We start from the raw sequence: 18719 nt of genomic DNA, 5'->3' as shown, positions 1-18719 counted from the left end.
ATGTTTACTTGCTTAATTAAACGATGGTGTGAGTGTGAAGTTGAATACAACGGCCGCAAAATGTGCACTTGCACTTTTGTTTGCTTTCAGGGTAGACAAGCTTGTGATTCCCTCAGCCAAAGGCAAGGGAACCCTGAAGCGCATATCTGAAGTGTTTGACTGCTGGTTTGAAAGTGGCAGTATGCCATACGCACAGGTCCATTACCCTTTTGAAAACTTCAAGGAGTTTCACAACTGCTTCCCCGCTGACTTCATTGCTGAAGGTGTCGACCAGACACGTGGCTGGTGAGGCACAATTACATCTGTGTTAACTTTATTTGTTTCTTTGTTTTTTTACTTTTGGTTCTTTACTCGCAAAGATACTTGTAAGTTGTACGAATATTCGAGCAGTTCGAACATTCGAACGAATATTGCAGTATTCGAATTCGATTTGAAATGGAATTTAAATTATTCTAAAATGAGCGAATAGACGTATATGAACCGCATATGAACCGCCTGTAAAGGTGGTTTCACAACAGTGGAGGGGTGCTGTACTGTGAATACACTTATCCAGAGGAAATCCACAATGCCTCGAAGCCCCACGTCAAGGTTAAATGAACAAATTATTACCCTCACATCGATTCATCATTTTTTAAGTTTAAAAGCTTGTTATACCGGCTTATATGCTGTAAGTATAGTAAATTCTAAAACTTAACCTATTTTACAGGTCATCACTTGCATTGTACTGAAAGTCAAATCCTGCTACTATTCAAAGTTGCTTCCACTGCCCTTTGAACCAAAAAGAATGACATTCGCACATGCCTTGCTTCAATTTTAAAAGAATGTTGTGCAGGTTAATTGGGTCATGACATGTATGCTCATTTTTCTTTGTAATATGTGATATATACTAATCTAATTTGATTCGAAATTATTCGACCAAATCACTGTTCGCTTCGAACCCTAAATTTACTATTCGCACAAGCCTACTTTTAACACTTTATGTGTTATTATAAGTAGAGTTGATGAGGATAGAAAGTGTAAAGTTGTATGTCTTAGTGTTGTTTCATTACTTGTCTTGTGCTGTGTGTGGCTTTGGCTCTTCAGTGTCTCTACTCGGCAGTCTACACCTTGTTCTTCACATTGCTTGTGTAGCTGTGATTAAAAGTACTTAAGTCATGGGTGCCGTATGAATTGCGAAAAATAAAATAATTTCTTGGTGGCTTACAAATTGAACATGTTGAATACAAAGCCTTCTAAAGTATGAACGACAGTCTGCAGTTTCAAATTACATGCTTTAAAATATTGCAGAATGCTATTTACTTTTTTTTTCTTCATAGAACTTCCTGGCCATATGTTTGTGAACACATCGCGAAATTCTCTGAAAAATTTGCAGTTCGTCACCAAAATTGTGTCTGGCTCCGCAGCAATGCCAGACAGATACATTTACCTTTCCTGGGTTTCTTGTTGTGGACTGTAAATAAATAAACTTCATATTTTATACTGCATATATAATTTTTAATTCTGGGATTTTTTTTAATTTTTTTCCCCCAATTCAAATTGCGACATTTGGCTCTTCATAATCATTCTCTGTGAAAAACTCGTATGCAGGTTCTATACACTGCTGGTCCTGTCAACGGCTCTTTTTGGCAAAGCGCCATTCAAGAATCTCATTGCCAACGGCATGGTACTTGCCAGGTGAGCTGCACTGAAGTAGCGTTTATTTGCACTGCCTACCAACAATGTCTTCCACGTTGTGTTCAGGGCACAGCCGGAGTTAACTGTCAGTGTCATGAAAATGAAAATAATAATGTGTGGTTAAATATTAGTCTGAAGTTCCCAGCTATTTCTTGGTATTGTGGCAACCCAGTGGCGCAGCAGAGCGTTAGCCTGGCATAAATGGTTAGTAAATAGAATTTTGCGGCAAGTTGTCTTGTTTATTGAGCACGGTGTCATTGGCTATGCTCTTTATGTTTGTAGTTTTCTTAGAAGTGGAGCTCTACTGAGAATCACTAGTCTTGTCCTGTACTATCAGTGGCACATTTTACTGTCAAGGTGTAGCAGTGCTTAGGAAATATGCAAGCCTTTGTGCGTATATCTGCCAAGGCATCCTTCTAAATAAGTAGACTCTCAGTAAACGGAAATCTGTTAAACGGAACTGCTGCTTAAACGGAACAACTGCATCTAATATAATTAGTTTCATACTTAGATTCTGCACTCCTGTTCATCTCTCAGTAAACGGAACTCCTGTTAAATGGAACACATTTTCTTGGTCCCTTCAGGTTCCGTTTAACGAGAGTCTACTGTAATTGACAAGTGACACTGTAATTTCAAATTATTGAAACACCCACACAGTAGTCACTGACCTCGTACTCAATTTAGGACAACAAAAGGTGACTTGCTGGAAAAATTCGCTGGCAGATTGCTTGGCTGGTTTAGCTGCTGAGGGTGCTCTGTATTAGTTAACTTAAGTACGTGCTGTTCATTTCACGCATTGACTTCCTGCTGTTCTTGCCATGCCTTGTGTTTCAGTGATGGCCAGAAGATGAGCAAAAGGAAGAAGAACTACCCCGACCCAATGGATGTCGTGAAGAAATATGGAGCAGATGCTCTGAGGTACAAAGACAATGAAGAAGCATGTTGAGATTTCGTGTTTGGGCGTTGAAAGTTGACTTTAAAAAGTTCAGTGCTTGGTCAATGCATGGTTTATTCATTTTTCTTTCTTCTAGGTTGTACTTGATCAACTCTCCCGTGGTGAGGGCAGAGAACCTGAGGTTTCGCGAAGAAGGCGTTCGGGACATTCTGAAGGACGTGTTCCTGCCTTGGTACAACGCTTACCGGTTCCTGGTCCAGAACATTGTGCTTTTTGAGAAGGTACGCTAGGATTATTTGGCCGCTCAGGAACACTAGGACAATATGTTTTAGAAGCTGAATGCCTTATCTTAATATACAGCACAAATTTCTTGAAAGCAAGAAATTGTTGCCCACTTGTTTGGTGCATGAAGCCACCAAGCAAATCTATTCCAGTCTTCTTGAAGGAAAGCTTCCCAGTTGATGAAAAGTTCACACTAGTCTGGGATTCAAACCTGAACCAGCATGGTGTTCACTTTGCCACCTGAACTAATCTGGAGGCTAGCAGGTCACAGCATGAGGGCAAATAACAAGCGTATGAAAGCATGGGTGCACTGAATAGGGTAAATCAGTTCTCATTTGTGCTGAAGCGTGCAAGGTCAAGCCCAATGTGCAAGCTTTCGCTGGACTGATTTGCTCGCACAACATTCTAATATTGCCTGAGAGCCAGGCTCTTCTTATTGGTTGCTATTGGAGTTATTGTTGCAAAGAAATTTGCATATATACATTCTTTCAGCATTACTGTATCTTGTGCCAGGTTAGCTATTCATGTGCTAATCACAGTTGCAGATGACAATAGTCCAAGTGGTGTTATTGGCATGCTTTCTTTCTCTGTTGCTGTGGTGCGTGCCAAGGTAATTATCATCTGTCGCATTCTTTGCAGGAACAAGGAGAGAAGTATGTGTACAGCGAATCGAAAGCAGGCTCTGCAAACTACATGGACCGCTGGATTCTCTCGTACACCCAGAGTTTGGTGCTCTTTGTCAAGGCAGAAATGAAAGGTTGGTGCTAACTAGAATTAGTTATCTTTAGGACTACCTAGCTCGGGCACCATTATCAGCACATTCTGGTCTGGCATTGTCACTTGGATGCCTGCATCCAAAATATTTTGTGGGCATGCAGCTATCGGCGATTTGTCATCAGGTTTTGCGTCCAGGTTTTGTGGCTTTTAAAGCAGCATTCAGGCTGGCTGGTGATCATCCAGCACCTACTGTGAATGCATACAGCAAGTTATTAGTGTGCTTGTGTGTGTAAGAAAAGCTGCAAACTGCTTGTACAAGTCTTTGAATCTGTAGCCGTGAACATGTATATCCAATACATTATGCAGTTCTTGCAGTAGATAATCAGTTCAACCTTTGAATGTGCTTCAATGCTTGCCATTGGCACTGCTTTTGTGACCCTCCGTTTGCATCCCACGTAAGCATAGGTGTGCACACCGGAGGGTGGGGGGGCATCCCCCCTAGTCACTCAGGGGGGGAGGGGTGTCAAAGCCTGCCCCATACTTTGACTTAACAGGGCGGGGAGGTATTGCGATGACCCTCCCCCCACCCCCTAAGGGGAACCCTGCGCACGCCTACGCACGTAAGAACCATTTCATTTGGTTTGGTCAACCTTGGACTGACAGAGACTATGCACAGTAAACAGTTGCATGCATTAAAGCGCCAACCTTGGCCAGATCTTTCTTTCAGTTTCAGTTTCACAGATTCGAATATTCTTATATTCCTAGCAGTTCTGTGTGGCATAAACATAGAATAAAAGATTGGGTGCATTTGCCAACCGATGCCATACTCTGTGTTTTCTAAAAAGGATATCCAGGCTTTCATATTTTGATAATGTACGTGAGTGGAGGTACAGATATTTAAAAGTAGGTTAGAGTAATACTGTGTTAATTGAGCAACATCTTTGCATGTGTTTGTGACACTAGAGGTATGTGTTTTAGATAGTAGCGAGAATTTATTTACCCTAGATTCGTTCAAGGAAGGTTTTGGAACAGTTGAATACATGAGGTTTCATTTTCGAGTTGCAAGTTAGGGAATGAAATGTGTGAGGACATCCATCCATGACGTATGGCCAAAGTATGTGGCGCCCTCTGAACGCTGTGCTGGAGGACCATGGTTACCTGTGCTGCTCATGGAAGCGATTGCAAGGTGTATCAAAGGAGTGAGGCCTAAAAGACTTGACAAACCTTTGCGTTATGTTTTGCATAGCTAGATAGAAAACTCTGGCGAGTGATGTCATATTTTCCCAGGCTGTTCTTTTCTATTTTCTGTCTTTTCATGTGACTCAATAGCAATGATGTAAAGTGCCACCTGATTCTGGGTGTACTTGCATCTTGTAGTTACTGAGCATGTACCTGCACCACCGGTAAAATACCGTATTTACTCGAATCTAACGCGCACCTTTTTTCCGGAAAAACGAGTCCAAAAATCGCATGCGCGTTACAATCGAGTACCGAAAAAAAAAAAAAAACTCTGTTATCGTATTGCCATCGACATTTCAAAATGGCCGCCTCCTACGATTTCTGCCATTTTTTCAGTTCGTACGTGTGCTGAGGAGATTGTCATCCCGTTCTGCGTTCGCATCGACGGCATGGAAGTGCCGACTCCAAATACTCGACGAGTGTACCACGATGCCGCATTTAAAAGAATAGTTATTACATGTGCAGAGAGACGGACGGAAATCGGGCCGCATCGCGGTCGTTCGGATATAGTTCGGAGTTCCCGAAACGTGCGTGCGAGACTGGCGCAAACAGAAGCAGATTTTTTACAGCAAAGCTTCACGAAAAGGTTTCAGTGGACCAAAGCAGGGCCGGTTTCCCGAAATCGAAGAGCGTTGACAGCGACAAGGAGTTGTCCGACAGCGACGAGGACTGATCCATTACGCGACTCGTATCGCTGCCGTAGTGGTGACAGTTTTAGCGGCAAGGCCCGCTTTTTGACTTTGTGTTTTACTTTTTTGAAACTTTAGTTCTTTAAAACCCAAATACATGTTCATCTGAATGTGCGAAGTTTGACTCCTACGGACTTTTTTTGTTCTTTTCTCTCACGAAAAATGGGTGCGCGTTACAATCGATGTATTACTTTTTTTTTTTTTTTGGTCGCGGAAAACGGGTGCGCGTTACAATCGAGGGCGCGGTAGAATCGAGTAAATACGGTATGCATATCTTTCTTCTGCCTTTTTATTTTTCATAGAGTACCGCCTCTACACGGTTGTGCCACGACTGGTCAAGTTCGTTGACCATTTGACCAACTGGTATGTTCGGATGAATCGGAAACGGCTCAAGGTATGTTCTCGGCTTATTCAACAGTTTTTAATGTTCTGGCTATTTTGCCTTTATATCTTGTAGACTCTCTTGTGTTACATTTGATGCAGATAGTTAACGTATTTTTCAGTTATGCTCAGTTTTGATTTCATATTCATCACGTGACTTTAACAAGAGCACACAATTATGTATCTCTCTTTCTTTCTTTCTTTTATTGCGATAGCAATTATATGGACAGTCTCGGCTGGAAAATGTCCGTCCCCGTCGCCGTCATTCACCGTATATGTATAAGTATGTATATATATAGAAAGGCCACAAAGAAAAATAATTAAGAAATTCTTTCCGACGCGCGGAATCGAACGGGGGACCTGTCGCTTTGCAGCCCGCCGCGTTAGACGTTAGGCCACTACAGCACCGTCTCTCAGCCTGCTGACGGCAAGCTATTTATATACACCATGTAATTCAGCATGCTTTCTTATTGGCCGCATAGATGGCGCGACGTGCGCGCGTGTTGCGCGCTTTAAAGATCGTCGCCCCGCCCTTGCGAACGCCGTTGCTGTTCGCTCTACAGGGCGTCATCGCTTTCGTGCGCTTATCTCAAGGAAAGAAGGGGCAGCCGGTGGGGTGCTTCACTTCGCTCGCTGCAGCGGCCGTGTTTGCGAAAGGAGCGCGCTGTTCAAACAGAAATAAGTAACAACTGTGACAATTAGTTTGCGCTCGTCTTGTGTGTACCTGTTCGTTTGTTTCGTGCGTCCTGCTTTATGTTTGAGCAGTGCGCTTCAAGTGTCGAGCTGTGACGCATTAGTTCGCGCTCGTCCTGTGTGCATTGTTTTCATGCGTCCTTTAGGCTCGAGCGATGCGCTGGCAATTTCGAGCTGCTTTCCGTTCTTTGCGTTACATTACAATTTATTGCTATCGCAATCATTGCTTTTTCCTCTCTCTTCTCTTCTCTTTCTTTTCCCTCTCTCTTCTCTTTTTTTCTTTGACAGTTACAAGACAAGTACCTTGTTAATGCTATTTCTTGCAATTAACGCATCTTAAAGAAACACGTTATGCTTTAAACGCCATCTGTGCTACTCCAAGGTGGAAATAGTTGATTTGTTGCAAAGTTCAAGGCAGATGCCTAGTGCTTGGAAGACCTAAGCCTAGAAAGCTTTAAAGTACTGTTAATAAATATGCATAACACAAAGATAATCTTCGATGGCCTAGTAAGAGAAAAGCTCACAATTGACAACCGGACCCTGGAATCTATACGAGAGTATGTGCATATATTTAATTATGTACTATACCAGGAGAGCTTTCTCATTCTAAGTCTTCGCTTGAAAATTGAGCCACTTCACATCCTATGGCACTGGTGACACTTGGCAACACAGAGGTGGGCTTTGACTTGTACATAAAAATGGATGACTCAATTTGAAGGTTGTGAGTTTACATCCCGCCAACGGAAAGGTCAATTTAGAGCGGAGCTGTTAAGCTTTTCGTTATGCCGTTTCGCGTCCACAGATAATCATCATCATCATGAACTGGCATATGCTATCTTTGTCTTCCTCTTCTGCTTCGCTCCCAGAGCATGTGTGCCGATTTGTCCGGTGTTGGATGCAATAACTCTGATGGATGAGAGAATGAATATAGAGCTGCAAATGAGTGATTGAAAAGATTCTACAGTGGCTTTCTTTCTCTTGTTTGTACGTTTTTTAATAAGCATTGCTTGCATACACGCATACAAATTTCTCTTAACGTTGACTCTAGTATTACCTGTGAGGCATGCCTAACCTGTTGCTCTTTTTGCAGGGTGAAGGTGGAAAGGAGGACTGCAAGCATTCCCTGGACACGTTGTGCAGTGTTCTCTACACCATGATCCGGCTAATGGTAATCATTGTGTTGACTAGCTGGGCTCATGTCTTGTGCTAATTGAAGTTGGAGGTAAAGGGTAAAAAGAATGAATTGCATTTCGAAGTGAGTAGAGAATCTGCTTGTCAATTTCACGTAGTGTTTGAAAAGGGTCACGAATGTTAAAAATGCTGTACAATTTGCTACATTAGACTGAAATTGTCAACTCATTACTTGCAGTGCAAAATTCATTACGAGAAGATTGATCTTCATTTCCTCCACCAACTACTGGCTTTTTTTTTTTTCAGCAGTAGGAATGTAAGGAATGTTTTGAAAGAATAATTAGACGTTCTAAACCTAGTTGGGGCTTCTCTTATGCGTTCTTTACATGGCTTATGTGTGTGTCACCTGATTATCGCATGTTGTTTTCCATTTGTTTCCTCTGTGCTTGGCAGGCCCCTTTCACGCCTTTCCTGACGGAACTCATGTACCAGAACTTGAGGCACCTTTTCTCTGAACTCTCGTGCAAAGAAGACGCACGCAGCATACACTACCTCATGTTGCCGGAGCCAAGGTGAGCATCTGCTGTTTCTGATTACTTTTTTGTCTTTACTTAAGTCTCATTGTTCTTTTTTTTTTTTCGTTTTCCTTTTATTCTGCTTGCCCTAATGTTTTCTTATTCCAAAACAGCAAGCTGTCATTATTAATGCATTAGTTTATTGCTTTTGCGCCTGCAGGAATGAGCTCATTGAAGAGGTGGTGGAGCGAAGTGTCAGCCGGATGCAGACTGTGATTGAGCTGGGACGCATTGTCCGAGATCGCAAGACTCTACCTCTAAAGGTGACTGCTTTGAGCATGACATGTTATTCAAGAGCTCCACTGTGTTATAGTTTTCAATGCACAATCCGTTAACTAGTACGTAGTTAGTTTTATTTGGTTGATTGGTTTGATGTTTTTCCAATCTTGCAAGTCTCCAGTCTTCCAAGGGTTCTTGTGTTCACAGCACCACCTAACAGATGAAAGGGAAATTTTCAAAATTGAAACTTTTTTCATGTATTTTTGTTAAGCTCAAGGAAATAGGGGTCGTAATATAGAAACAATTCTCATGATTCCTTTCGTCCATTTACTTTCCAGTACCCACTGCGAGAGGTCGTGGTCATCCACAAAGACCAGCAGTATCTAGATGACGTGGCATCACTAAAACAGTATGTCCTTGAGGTACGTTGGTTTCATTTGGCATGTGCCAACTTGCTGCAGTGTTGAGACACTTGAATCGGCACTGCGATTCCTTCATCCTTTCCGAGAAAATACCAAGTGAACATGCAGAGTAAAAGTAATGCAAACCAGCATATCTCCTCACAGTTTTTTAAACATCTGCTCTGCTTGTTCAGGTAATTTAGTGCAGACTTTCATGCTATGTGGTTTAACCAGTGTGCGTTGAAATTCCCAAGTGTGGTCAGTCAGGCAGTACAGCCTTAAAACTGCATTGGCATTTTCCTATGTTCAGCTAAACGATTGCAGAGCTATTTACCCATAGATATACAAGTATTGAATGAGGGCAGACTTGCTAGCTTTTGATTAGAGTTTGTTATTGTAAACTGCATATATATGTATTCACATGGAACCTTGTTGACTCAGTTTTGTTATTTCACATACTTTTTGCTGGCTTGTAGGAACTGAACATTAGGCAACTGACTGTAACGGTAGAAAAAGAAAAGTATGGTGTCCTGATGAAAGCAGAGCCGGACATCAAGGCCCTCGGACTGCGTCTCAGGGGTGAATCCAAGGCTGTCTCTCAAGAGATTCGGGTACGCTGCCTGCAGCACTGTTCTGTCATAGTTGTCATTACGTTGTTTCTATTACAGTGACACTCATGTTCTGTCTAGCCTTGCTGTAAATAAATTTATGCTTCATTCATTTGCACACCTATTTTTAAAAGCTTTTAGTTTACTTCTACATTTTCTAAAAGCAGAATTTAACAAAACATGCTTTGTCTCCAAACAAATTAGGTTAGTGCGTAAGAATGCATGCACCAAACATTTCATTATTACACCGTTGAGCCATACCTCACCCAGCGTAAACCTGAAATTGCTGACCGTGTCAAAAAGGAGACCTGTAGAAATCTTTCTGTCTAGGCAGTATCGGCAGTATAATAACTAACTTTCCTGCAACTCACTGTTGCTGTATTGTACATAGTGCATAGAAGTGTCCAAAATAAATGGCAAGGAAGGAGAAATTTCAATGGCTGTCATTTTCCTTTTTTTTTTCTTTCGTCAGGCCCTGAAGGACGCAACCATCCAGGCCTACCTCAAGGGTGAAATGCCCACCGTCTGTGGGCACCAGCTAGAAGCTGGTGACATCCGTGTCCAGTACAGCTTCTCTGGGGCTCATGCCGAGGAGTTGTCTAAGCAGTATGAAGCCCATGCTGAGGGCGATGTGAGTGAAGCATTGCCTTAACCCTTTCGGTTTGTCAGTCTCTCATTGGCGCTCTTACTTGTTAATAATTGTTCATTTTATTGTCACGTCTCGTATTCTCTTTCGCCACTTTACATGTGTGGCATTCATCCCTTTTTGTTGATCTTTTTTCCTTCACCCCCCCCCCTGCCCTTTTGTACTGCATTCGAAATCCAATATGGAAACAATGACAGATGGCACTGGAACGTTATGGTGTTTGTTCATCACTGAATGCATGCTTCAAAACTGCACATATTGATTTTTTTGGAGCCAGTGCTCCTACAGGAGACTTACCTTCATAAATCAGGCTTAGCTTATTCACCTACTATCGATCAGTTCCTCTTTATCCTTCTGCAGCACATTTCCTTTGCTCGGATTAATCGCTCACAGTTCGATAGCATAACATCTAACAAGCCTATCATAATTTGAGGTTTTTCAACTGTGTGCAAGCTGAACATTGCCCCATATGCAGTGTTATCCTCAAGCTGCATCTTGTATGTCACATAAATATTGGTAAAGAACTGTTATTCGAAGGCATTAGCTTAACCGGTTAGGGCAGCTTGATGTTGATGAAATATTTGTTATGTTGCCATATTTTTCTAGGTTCTCATTTTGCTGGACATCTCCCCAGACCAGTCCATGGTGGACGAGGGCCTCGCCAGAGAAGTCATAAACCGGGTCCAGAAGTTGCGGAAAAAGGTCAGCCTCTTCCAGTCTTTTTGCTGCACAATGTTTGGTATCAGGCCATGAGGTGTTCTCATGTGCAAATGTTTGTAAAAGTGTAAAATGTTGTAGTAAAACTAGATAATGAGGGCATAACTTACAAATGTCTTCAGGTACAGGGCAAGGTTTTAGCTTTGACTGCATTATTATGAGTATGCAACAGAAGAAGCACTATGAAGTTGAAATGTGATCAGTAAAAACTCTATTTCTACTTACCGTCTAGACCTGTGTAAGGGCCATGCCCATGTAATGGCATCAGAAGTTTGGCAGCCCAAGATTTGGGGGAAAAGAAAAGTTTTCCAACAGAGTAGCAACCATGTTCAGTGCCTTGGCAGTGCACGTGCATCACCGAACTTTTGCATTCTGCATACATTTGTGTGCTGCTACCTTTAATGTGACAGGGATTCCCAACGCTATTAACGGGGACGTGGCAATGGCAATGGTAAATTTGGTCAAAATGTTCAATTTTTCAATTAATTTTTTTCTCCAATTCTGAGACCATATTTTGTGTCATGGTAAAATATTAGACCAAAATAAGCAGTAGAAGTTGAAAAAAAAAGCATTTTACTAGTGTGCCGTCATCAAAAACTATGAAAAAATTGGGCTTTAGAAAATGCAAATCTGCAGTTTTCCCTTGACACAGTGCCACCGTATTAGCGTCATCCTAAAGAGGACAGATAGAGCTCCAGATAGCCGCAAAGCTGCATTTCTCCAATGGAATTTCTGGCCCTTACATGAGTCAATACAGTTTCCTGTGGGAGATGCAGTTCTTTTTGGTAAAGCCATAACAATGTGCCATGGACTTGCAAAAAGCATAGCCTTCTTACCTAAAATATCAGTTAGCTTGTAAGCTGGTTCATTTGCAGCCTGGATACTGGTGCCAGAGGCTGCCCAGTCTTGCATTTGTTCGATACATTGATAAGGCCCTGTGAGAGGCTCCTCTGTAGGATGTGCTCATCATATCAAGCTTATCTAGTCCATAAACATTGCCACCCCTTGCCATCTTTTTCTTGTTATTCTTCATTATTGCATTTGTCATCATTTGAGTGTTCAGCATTGTCGCACTTGTTTATGTGCGAGATATGCTCCTGGGATTTTTATGTTTGAAACATTGTAGCCAGTTCCTTCGAGCAACGTAGGGTTACCTGATGACACTCATGAGTGAGTTACGTGTAGCAGGTTCCAGAAACAATGACCGTAGACGTCATGTCTGGCCTATAATGACTACTGATGCAGTATAAATGAGCTGACTACAAGTCACATCGCTCTGAAAAGTGAAAAGTCTGGCTGTCACCGTCTCCACAACCAAGTTGAGTCTTTCTGTACTAGTGATAGCGTTGCCTAACAGAGCATGCCTTCAGTTCATTTAGATCTCTGCACTTATAGTTTCTGTGCAGCAATGTTAAGCATGGGTGCCATGTATGCTGAACTGCGAACTGGAGGGAAGTATTTATTGTAACTTCATGTTGAAGGTAAATAAGCGCTACTGCTGTATTTCACCTGGTATGACAACTTACCATGGCCTTGCATGTGCTCATGTTCATTTTTCATTCTGCACATGCTACAATCAACTTCAGGCCCACTTGGTGCCCACGGATGAAGTGGCAGTGCACTTATCAGTATCACCTCCGGATCACCCCATGGCTGCAGTGATCAAGTCCCACCATTCACTAATAGAAGGTACCCTAAAGGTTCCCCTCAAGATGGGCAACACATCCTCCAACACACAAGTCATCATTGAGGAAGATCATGAGGTTGGTGACATTGCGTTGTTTGTATGAAGTATAAGCTTGACTCTCTGTGGCAGGAAAAAATCATTTGTTGGGATATGAAATGCGTTTCTGATGATAGTTCTCTGGCAGTGATTACGTGTGATCAAGTTGTTGAGGTAACAAGCGAAATTCAAGTTCGCCACTTATGTAAGCTTGGCTGGGCTCAATGTGCTTGCAGTGCTGCCAAAGCTGTAATACAGTTGTGTTTTCTATGGAGTGTTCACTCTTGCTCCTTCGTGTACAAAGGGCTTGTTAGAAATGCTTTTCTGATGTAATAAAAGTTGATGAGGTGTCATTTACTGTTGACACATGTTTAACTGGCAGTCGCCATTATCAGTGGAACGTTTAACAGAAAGGCCTTTGCAGAGCTATGCAGGTGCTCATGCGTCACACAGAAGGATATGATAAACCAGAAGCTGTCTCACTGTTTCCCTTATTTCATCTTTTCCATATAGCTGAAGGGCTCCCAGCTGAAGATAGTTATCACCAAGCCTAGTGGCAGCACAACAGCTGCTGGAGCCACTGGCAAGCAAGTAGATGCACGTGACAACAAAGCATCAGGTTCGAGTGGAACTCCTTACTGTAGGTACGGCCTTTGTTTTTTTCTTCAGTCTTCCTACTGTGCTATGATATGGCAACCAACACGGGTTTAATGTTGGTGATTATGTGCTTTAAAAAGAAAAGCTACAGCTAAACATAATGTAGACTACATTGGTTCTGTAGGTTGTACTTTGATAATATTGCAAAGGCTGGCAGCAATGTACCCTAATTAACTGAATATCCAGAGATCTTGACACCCAAATTCTAAGGGTTCAAAGTGAGAAAGTGATGTTCATTAAGAAGTGCCATGTATCTCTGATTTTTATGTTCAGGAATAGGCTTCTTTTGGAATGAGCTCTTGTAATGAAGGCAGGGATTTGTGGATGCACACAGAAAAGTCTTTTGTCACAGTCTTGTGACTGTCAGGGGTAATCATGTTGGTTCTGACAGTAGTGTTAACACTGTGAACGCAGTCTTGGTTCTGTGCGCTTCCTTTGCTTTCTGTGCATGCTTGCTGAGTCACTGCATGCAGAAAGGGCTGAGCTGCACGAGATACACTTTGGAGAAACTATAATTCAATTTCCTAGATAAAATGCACCTCTGTTTAACATTGGAGTTAGCATCATAGTCTTTTTTTAGTTATGCCCCATCTGTAGTTGATTATCGCCTTGGTTATCAATTCAGTGGTCACTGTGATGGGACATCATTTTGTAACAGCATAACAAGATCTGCTGTCTATGAGGACAAACTTCTCTGGTACTAATGCAGGCAGGGCATAGCTTATTTTCTATATTTTATTCTTTTACGTTAACTTTCTGACCCAACTCAGTTTTTCTTTTTGTCACTAATGCCACTGGTTAAAATTGGTTTAAATGTTAACTGTAAATTCAGAGTAACGCTGTGCACAGTTGAAAGATAGTGAACTACCCTTTGATAGTTTCAAAACATGCTAACCTTTTATTTGTATGGTTCAATACACCTACGATGTTGTAATTAAACCATTTGGATGTCTATATGGAACTGTGTTTGCATAATAAGGTTCTAGAGAATTACGATTTAAGCACTAAAAAGAACCACGCTCCGATAATGTTTCAGATATGTGAATGTTGAGCTGTGTGGTGCCAGCCAGACCAATGGACTCAAGGCAACTGTATTGTTGGAAAACCCTATTGGCCATAATTTCGTTGACGTTCCTAGGCTTGAGCAACTGGTAAGCATAATTAACACTTGCTTAAACTGCAGCCTGCTATGTGCTTCACATTACAGTCAAAGCTCAGCTTAACAAATTGTAAGATATGAAAAAGAAAATAAACTTTTTCGGGGCAATATTTGCACGCGATGACTGCATGTTTATAAAAGTACCGGCTTTACATATTGACAGAGGTATCTTTGGGTTATATGAATGACTTCATTAAACTGAGGTTTGACTGTATTATGTTTTTCATTTTCTTGCTTAAACTGCCTTATTTGCATAATTTGCAATTCTTGCAGCAAATGAGTGCTGAACTACCCCTTTGCCCCACCCCCATGCTCTTTCTCTCAAAAAGCTTAATGAAGGAATGATGATATTTTGTCTGCAGCATTGAGTTTGCACAGAAAATGCATTTGCTCTTGCCCTATCTCTTCTCAGGCTTTATCAATCTCCATGTGCACTGCTATTAAAACAAAGGAGCACCGACATTCAATAAAACTTGTTGCTGAACTAATGCATGCTTTTGTAACTAACTAGATCACATGATTTTTGTGAGAACCAGCCAATTACCAAGGCAGGCAGGCATAAGAGCACTGAGCACCTTTTGCAGGATTTAGTCTGAGAAGCATTCATTATTTTACGCTTCAGTGCAATTGAAACCGTTTTTCACGTCTAAATATTTGTGCAGCTTTGGCAGTCATACGTATGAACTTCATAGAATCCCAGCTAGGGGTGTGCGAATATTCGAAATTTCGAATATTTTTCGAATAGTGTTTGCTATTCGATTCGATTCGCACTGAAATTTTACTATTCGAACTTCCCAAAGACAAATGCAGTCAACGTCCGGTTGAAAGTGACCCCTTCAGATTTTCAATATGCTTCACCTCATTACACTCTCGTATTGCGGCAAAGCTGCCTTTCAAGCTCCGTTACGGTCGAACTTCGCCAAGAGACAGTCAACGTCAGTTTGAAAGTGGTCCCTAGGCTTTCAATATGCTTCACCTCATTACACCCCCGTATTGCGGCAAAGCTGCCTTTCAAGGTCCGTTACGGTCGAACTTGGCCAAGAGACGGTCAACAACCGTTTGGAAGTGGTCCCTAGATTATCAATATGCTTCACCTCATCACACCCCCGTATTGCGGCAAAGCTGCCTTTCAAGCTCCGCTACGGTCGCAAATGTATTAACTCAAGAAAACGCTGGTTCCAACATGGAGATGAAAGATGTGGCAGAGTTGGAGGCTCAATTAATGCTGTTTTGGGCCTGAAATTTGGGCAGGAAGTCCGAAAAATCGGACGCCGAAGCTTTTTAGCATCAAAAATTTCAGATGTTCTTACATATTGACGTCTACGAGGCAGATTTGAAACTCCGGACTTGAAGGGAGCACACCCTTGTCCGAAATATCAGTTGGGCTTCCACAGAAGTTTAAAGAGGAGGAGAGGCTGAGGAAATGGCATCTCTGCCTATCACGTGTCAAGTGTTGTCGGCAGCACTTTGGTTGCACCAAATCATGTACATAAATAGAATTCGACCTCTACATTGCCTCATTCTTGATAAGAAAGACAACTATGAAATATGACCCCACCAGCGCTTCATCAACCTCGCGAAAAGAAACACTTTAATGTTGCTATCTCACAAGAACATACTTAGGGATTCACTGCAACTTTTTCTGTAATTTCACTTTGAATTATTCGAAAAATGTTTGAGAAATATTCGAAAATTATTCGAAATTATTCGATTCGATTCGCACTCAATCTGTATTATTCGAATTCGCTTCGCACCCAAAATTTTGCTATTCGCACAGCTCTAATCCCAGCTTAGAACTGTGTTACGAGTGAATTGTGACGTACACAGCTACACTAATGGCACATGCGGCTAGTTTCTTTCATGTGCTCTTGTAGTATGGTTGACGTTCTGCTGTTTGCTTCAGAGTGCGTGGAGGCACCCTCATATTTGATGTGGCATCGCATCCGAAAACCAGCAGGGGTACCCTGATTATGTGGCACCTGAAATTGCTCAGAGAGCCACTGTCTGTTGGGATGGGGAAGATTTCTCTGGCTTCGCTTTAACGATTGCTTAACATTGTTTCAAATCAAGTTGGAAAACTGGAGTAATTATAGTCGAATGGTGCAGTTAGGCAGTGTTACTCCACTGATCAACATCGATGTCCTCGTGCACATTCGTTGCACTCATGACACCAGCTAGTTTCGCAAGATTTTTTGCCAACTGAATTGCTGTACTACTCTTTCAGCATGGTAGACGTGTTCAACAGTGACGTCACTGTTTGTGGAATCCCTCTCTTGTTCCATCTGTGCTTTTTCAATGTTGCTGAATCATATGTCATCAGTTACCAACAAGCTGGCTCAGACATGAACAGAACTTGATCTTCGTAATCCTTTTTACAGATAAAGCTGTTTAATTAGCAGGTACATAGTGTAATTATTCCACAGAACATCTTGTCTCGTGGGGGACCTCATTTCGAACGAGAGCTTATTTATCGGGGGATCTTACCTGATAATTGACACTTTAAAAAATAATGCGCTTAATTCTCCCATTCTTGCTTTTTTTTTCTCTCTTTTTTTTTTTATCCAGGTCTCAGTAGTTTTCAACACCACAGGAAAGGCATTGGAAATCTACAAATCTCGTGACAAGTCTGCAAAGCTGACGCACATAACCCCAAACGATGTGAAGACATTGCACGGACAGACGCTATATGCATACCTTCGCTAAGACTGTGTCGCTTCCTAATTTATCACAAGCATGGTAGTTGTAGTAACTTATTCTGGGTTTTCTCTGGTGCTTGGGACTGTATGAAACTTTTCACACAAAATGAACTTTCTGTTGTGCTTCTCTGTATACAGTGCCGCTGTACCCACCCCTCTTCAGTTTTTTCCTGTCCCCTCTCATCCCATTGCCTTTGATGTGCAACATCAAAGTTCATTCTAGTAAATGTTATCTCTTTTTTGCATCGTATTTATGGTTGCCTTGTATCACGCACAGGGTGAAAGGTGAGGCAGCTAGTGCAACAATACTGTTGTGACTGTGCTTCCCATGCCATTTGCTTTTAATCATTGGACCTGTTCCTGACATACAACTGTGCTTCTCTGCGTTGTACATTTGGCCATTGACTGCACCAGTCATGCTTCAACTGAAAATGGTAGTGCTGGCTGCACAGACCCAAGGTTTGCCTCTTGCATGTGATTCCATCATGAAAGCCACATCTGCTTTCCATTTCATAGGACTGTCAAACTGTGATAGTACCTCCTGTTTTTAAAACGACTATGCTGCATATTCTGCATAACGACTATGCTACTATTCTTTTTAAAATGAATACTTACCAACTAGCTCAGCTCTCTGTTATTCTATGCTGCAAGGTCACTAAGTTTATTGATGAACAAGGAACCAGTCCAACTCATAAGAAATGTAAATGTGTTATATCAGATTAGTGTGCAGTGGCACCTCAGGGAATTGAAGTGTGTTATATGTAATTGGGAACCCTGGTTAGCTTGCAGAATTTTCACAATGCCAAAATGTTTGTGTATGTTTGACCAGGTAATTTGAACAGCCAGCTTCATGCTCTTCTTCTGCTCACACGTAACGTGTCAGCAGGGGCACGTGGCACTAGATGCTTACACTTGACATCAAGTATAGGCACGGGCATGTGTGCTGGTGTCATGGGCATACGGAGGGGGGCTACAAGGGGTAGTGTGGAGGTGCCTGGAATCTCGGATAGCATTTTTCTATGCAGTAGCAATGAGCTACATAGCTTGATTAGCACACTCGGGTCCCACATATACGTGTAAAACGCCTTTCAGGATTGCCAGCCAACTTTTCACATCACGCAATATGACTAATCTTGCCGGTCGGGTGACGGCATTGAATAAAAGGCTGGCTGTTCTAGATGGCGTCTCTCATAATCATATGGTGGTTTTGGGACGTTAAACCCCAGATATTATTATTATTATTATTCTAGATGCTCCCCCCCCCTCCCATCCCACTGGGGTGCAAAAAGTTGCGGACGCCCCTGGCTGGTGTGATTTAAAGCAAATACATAGTCGTTGTCAGTTAGCTTTGGCATGTCTACAGGTGCCTGCGCCGCACCCGCGAAGGCTGCAGTGATTTTGGTTCTGCCTGTAAGTGTGGTTTAGTCGGTTGCTAGACTGTCAAGCAGGCCCGTAGCCAGCATTTATCTTTTTTTTTTTGGGGGGGGGGGGGGGCACCTGCTGAAAATCTTGACTATTTGAGAAAAACACCTATTCTCATTATTTATTTTTGGTAAAAATACCTACTTCACCAAAATTTTAGGGGCGGGGGGGCCTAGCCCCCCCCCCCTGGCTACG

At 42.1% G+C, this 18719-nt stretch overlaps 1 protein-coding gene across 1 annotated transcript in view; it reads left to right on the top strand.

Moving 5' to 3' along the window:
• LOC119396651 (isoleucine--tRNA ligase, cytoplasmic) overlaps positions 1 to 17352 on the top strand; it is a 31505-nt gene extending 14153 nt beyond the window's left edge. Inside the window, exons 15-31 of the mRNA XM_037663941.2 lie at positions 91 to 285; positions 1588 to 1674; positions 2509 to 2592; positions 2706 to 2850; positions 3491 to 3608; positions 5799 to 5890; positions 7661 to 7738; positions 8155 to 8273; positions 8437 to 8539; positions 8834 to 8917; positions 9373 to 9507; positions 9977 to 10135; positions 10757 to 10852; positions 12454 to 12630; positions 13104 to 13234; positions 14284 to 14398; positions 16972 to 17352. Of these exons, the coding sequence (XP_037519869.1) occupies positions 91 to 285; positions 1588 to 1674; positions 2509 to 2592; positions 2706 to 2850; positions 3491 to 3608; positions 5799 to 5890; positions 7661 to 7738; positions 8155 to 8273; positions 8437 to 8539; positions 8834 to 8917; positions 9373 to 9507; positions 9977 to 10135; positions 10757 to 10852; positions 12454 to 12630; positions 13104 to 13234; positions 14284 to 14398; positions 16972 to 17109 (2056 nt within the window). The 3' untranslated portion in view covers positions 17110 to 17352. The remainder of the gene's footprint in view (positions 1 to 90; positions 286 to 1587; positions 1675 to 2508; positions 2593 to 2705; positions 2851 to 3490; positions 3609 to 5798; positions 5891 to 7660; positions 7739 to 8154; positions 8274 to 8436; positions 8540 to 8833; positions 8918 to 9372; positions 9508 to 9976; positions 10136 to 10756; positions 10853 to 12453; positions 12631 to 13103; positions 13235 to 14283; positions 14399 to 16971) is intronic.
• Positions 17353 to 18719: the final 1367 nt, after the last annotated feature.

Source organism: Rhipicephalus sanguineus, chromosome 6, assembly GCF_013339695.2.
Source record: "Rhipicephalus sanguineus isolate Rsan-2018 chromosome 6, BIME_Rsan_1.4, whole genome shotgun sequence".
In the NCBI taxonomy this organism is placed as follows: domain Eukaryota; kingdom Metazoa; phylum Arthropoda; class Arachnida; order Ixodida; family Ixodidae; genus Rhipicephalus; species Rhipicephalus sanguineus.
This window is presented reverse-complemented; position numbering and strand designations above follow the sequence as displayed.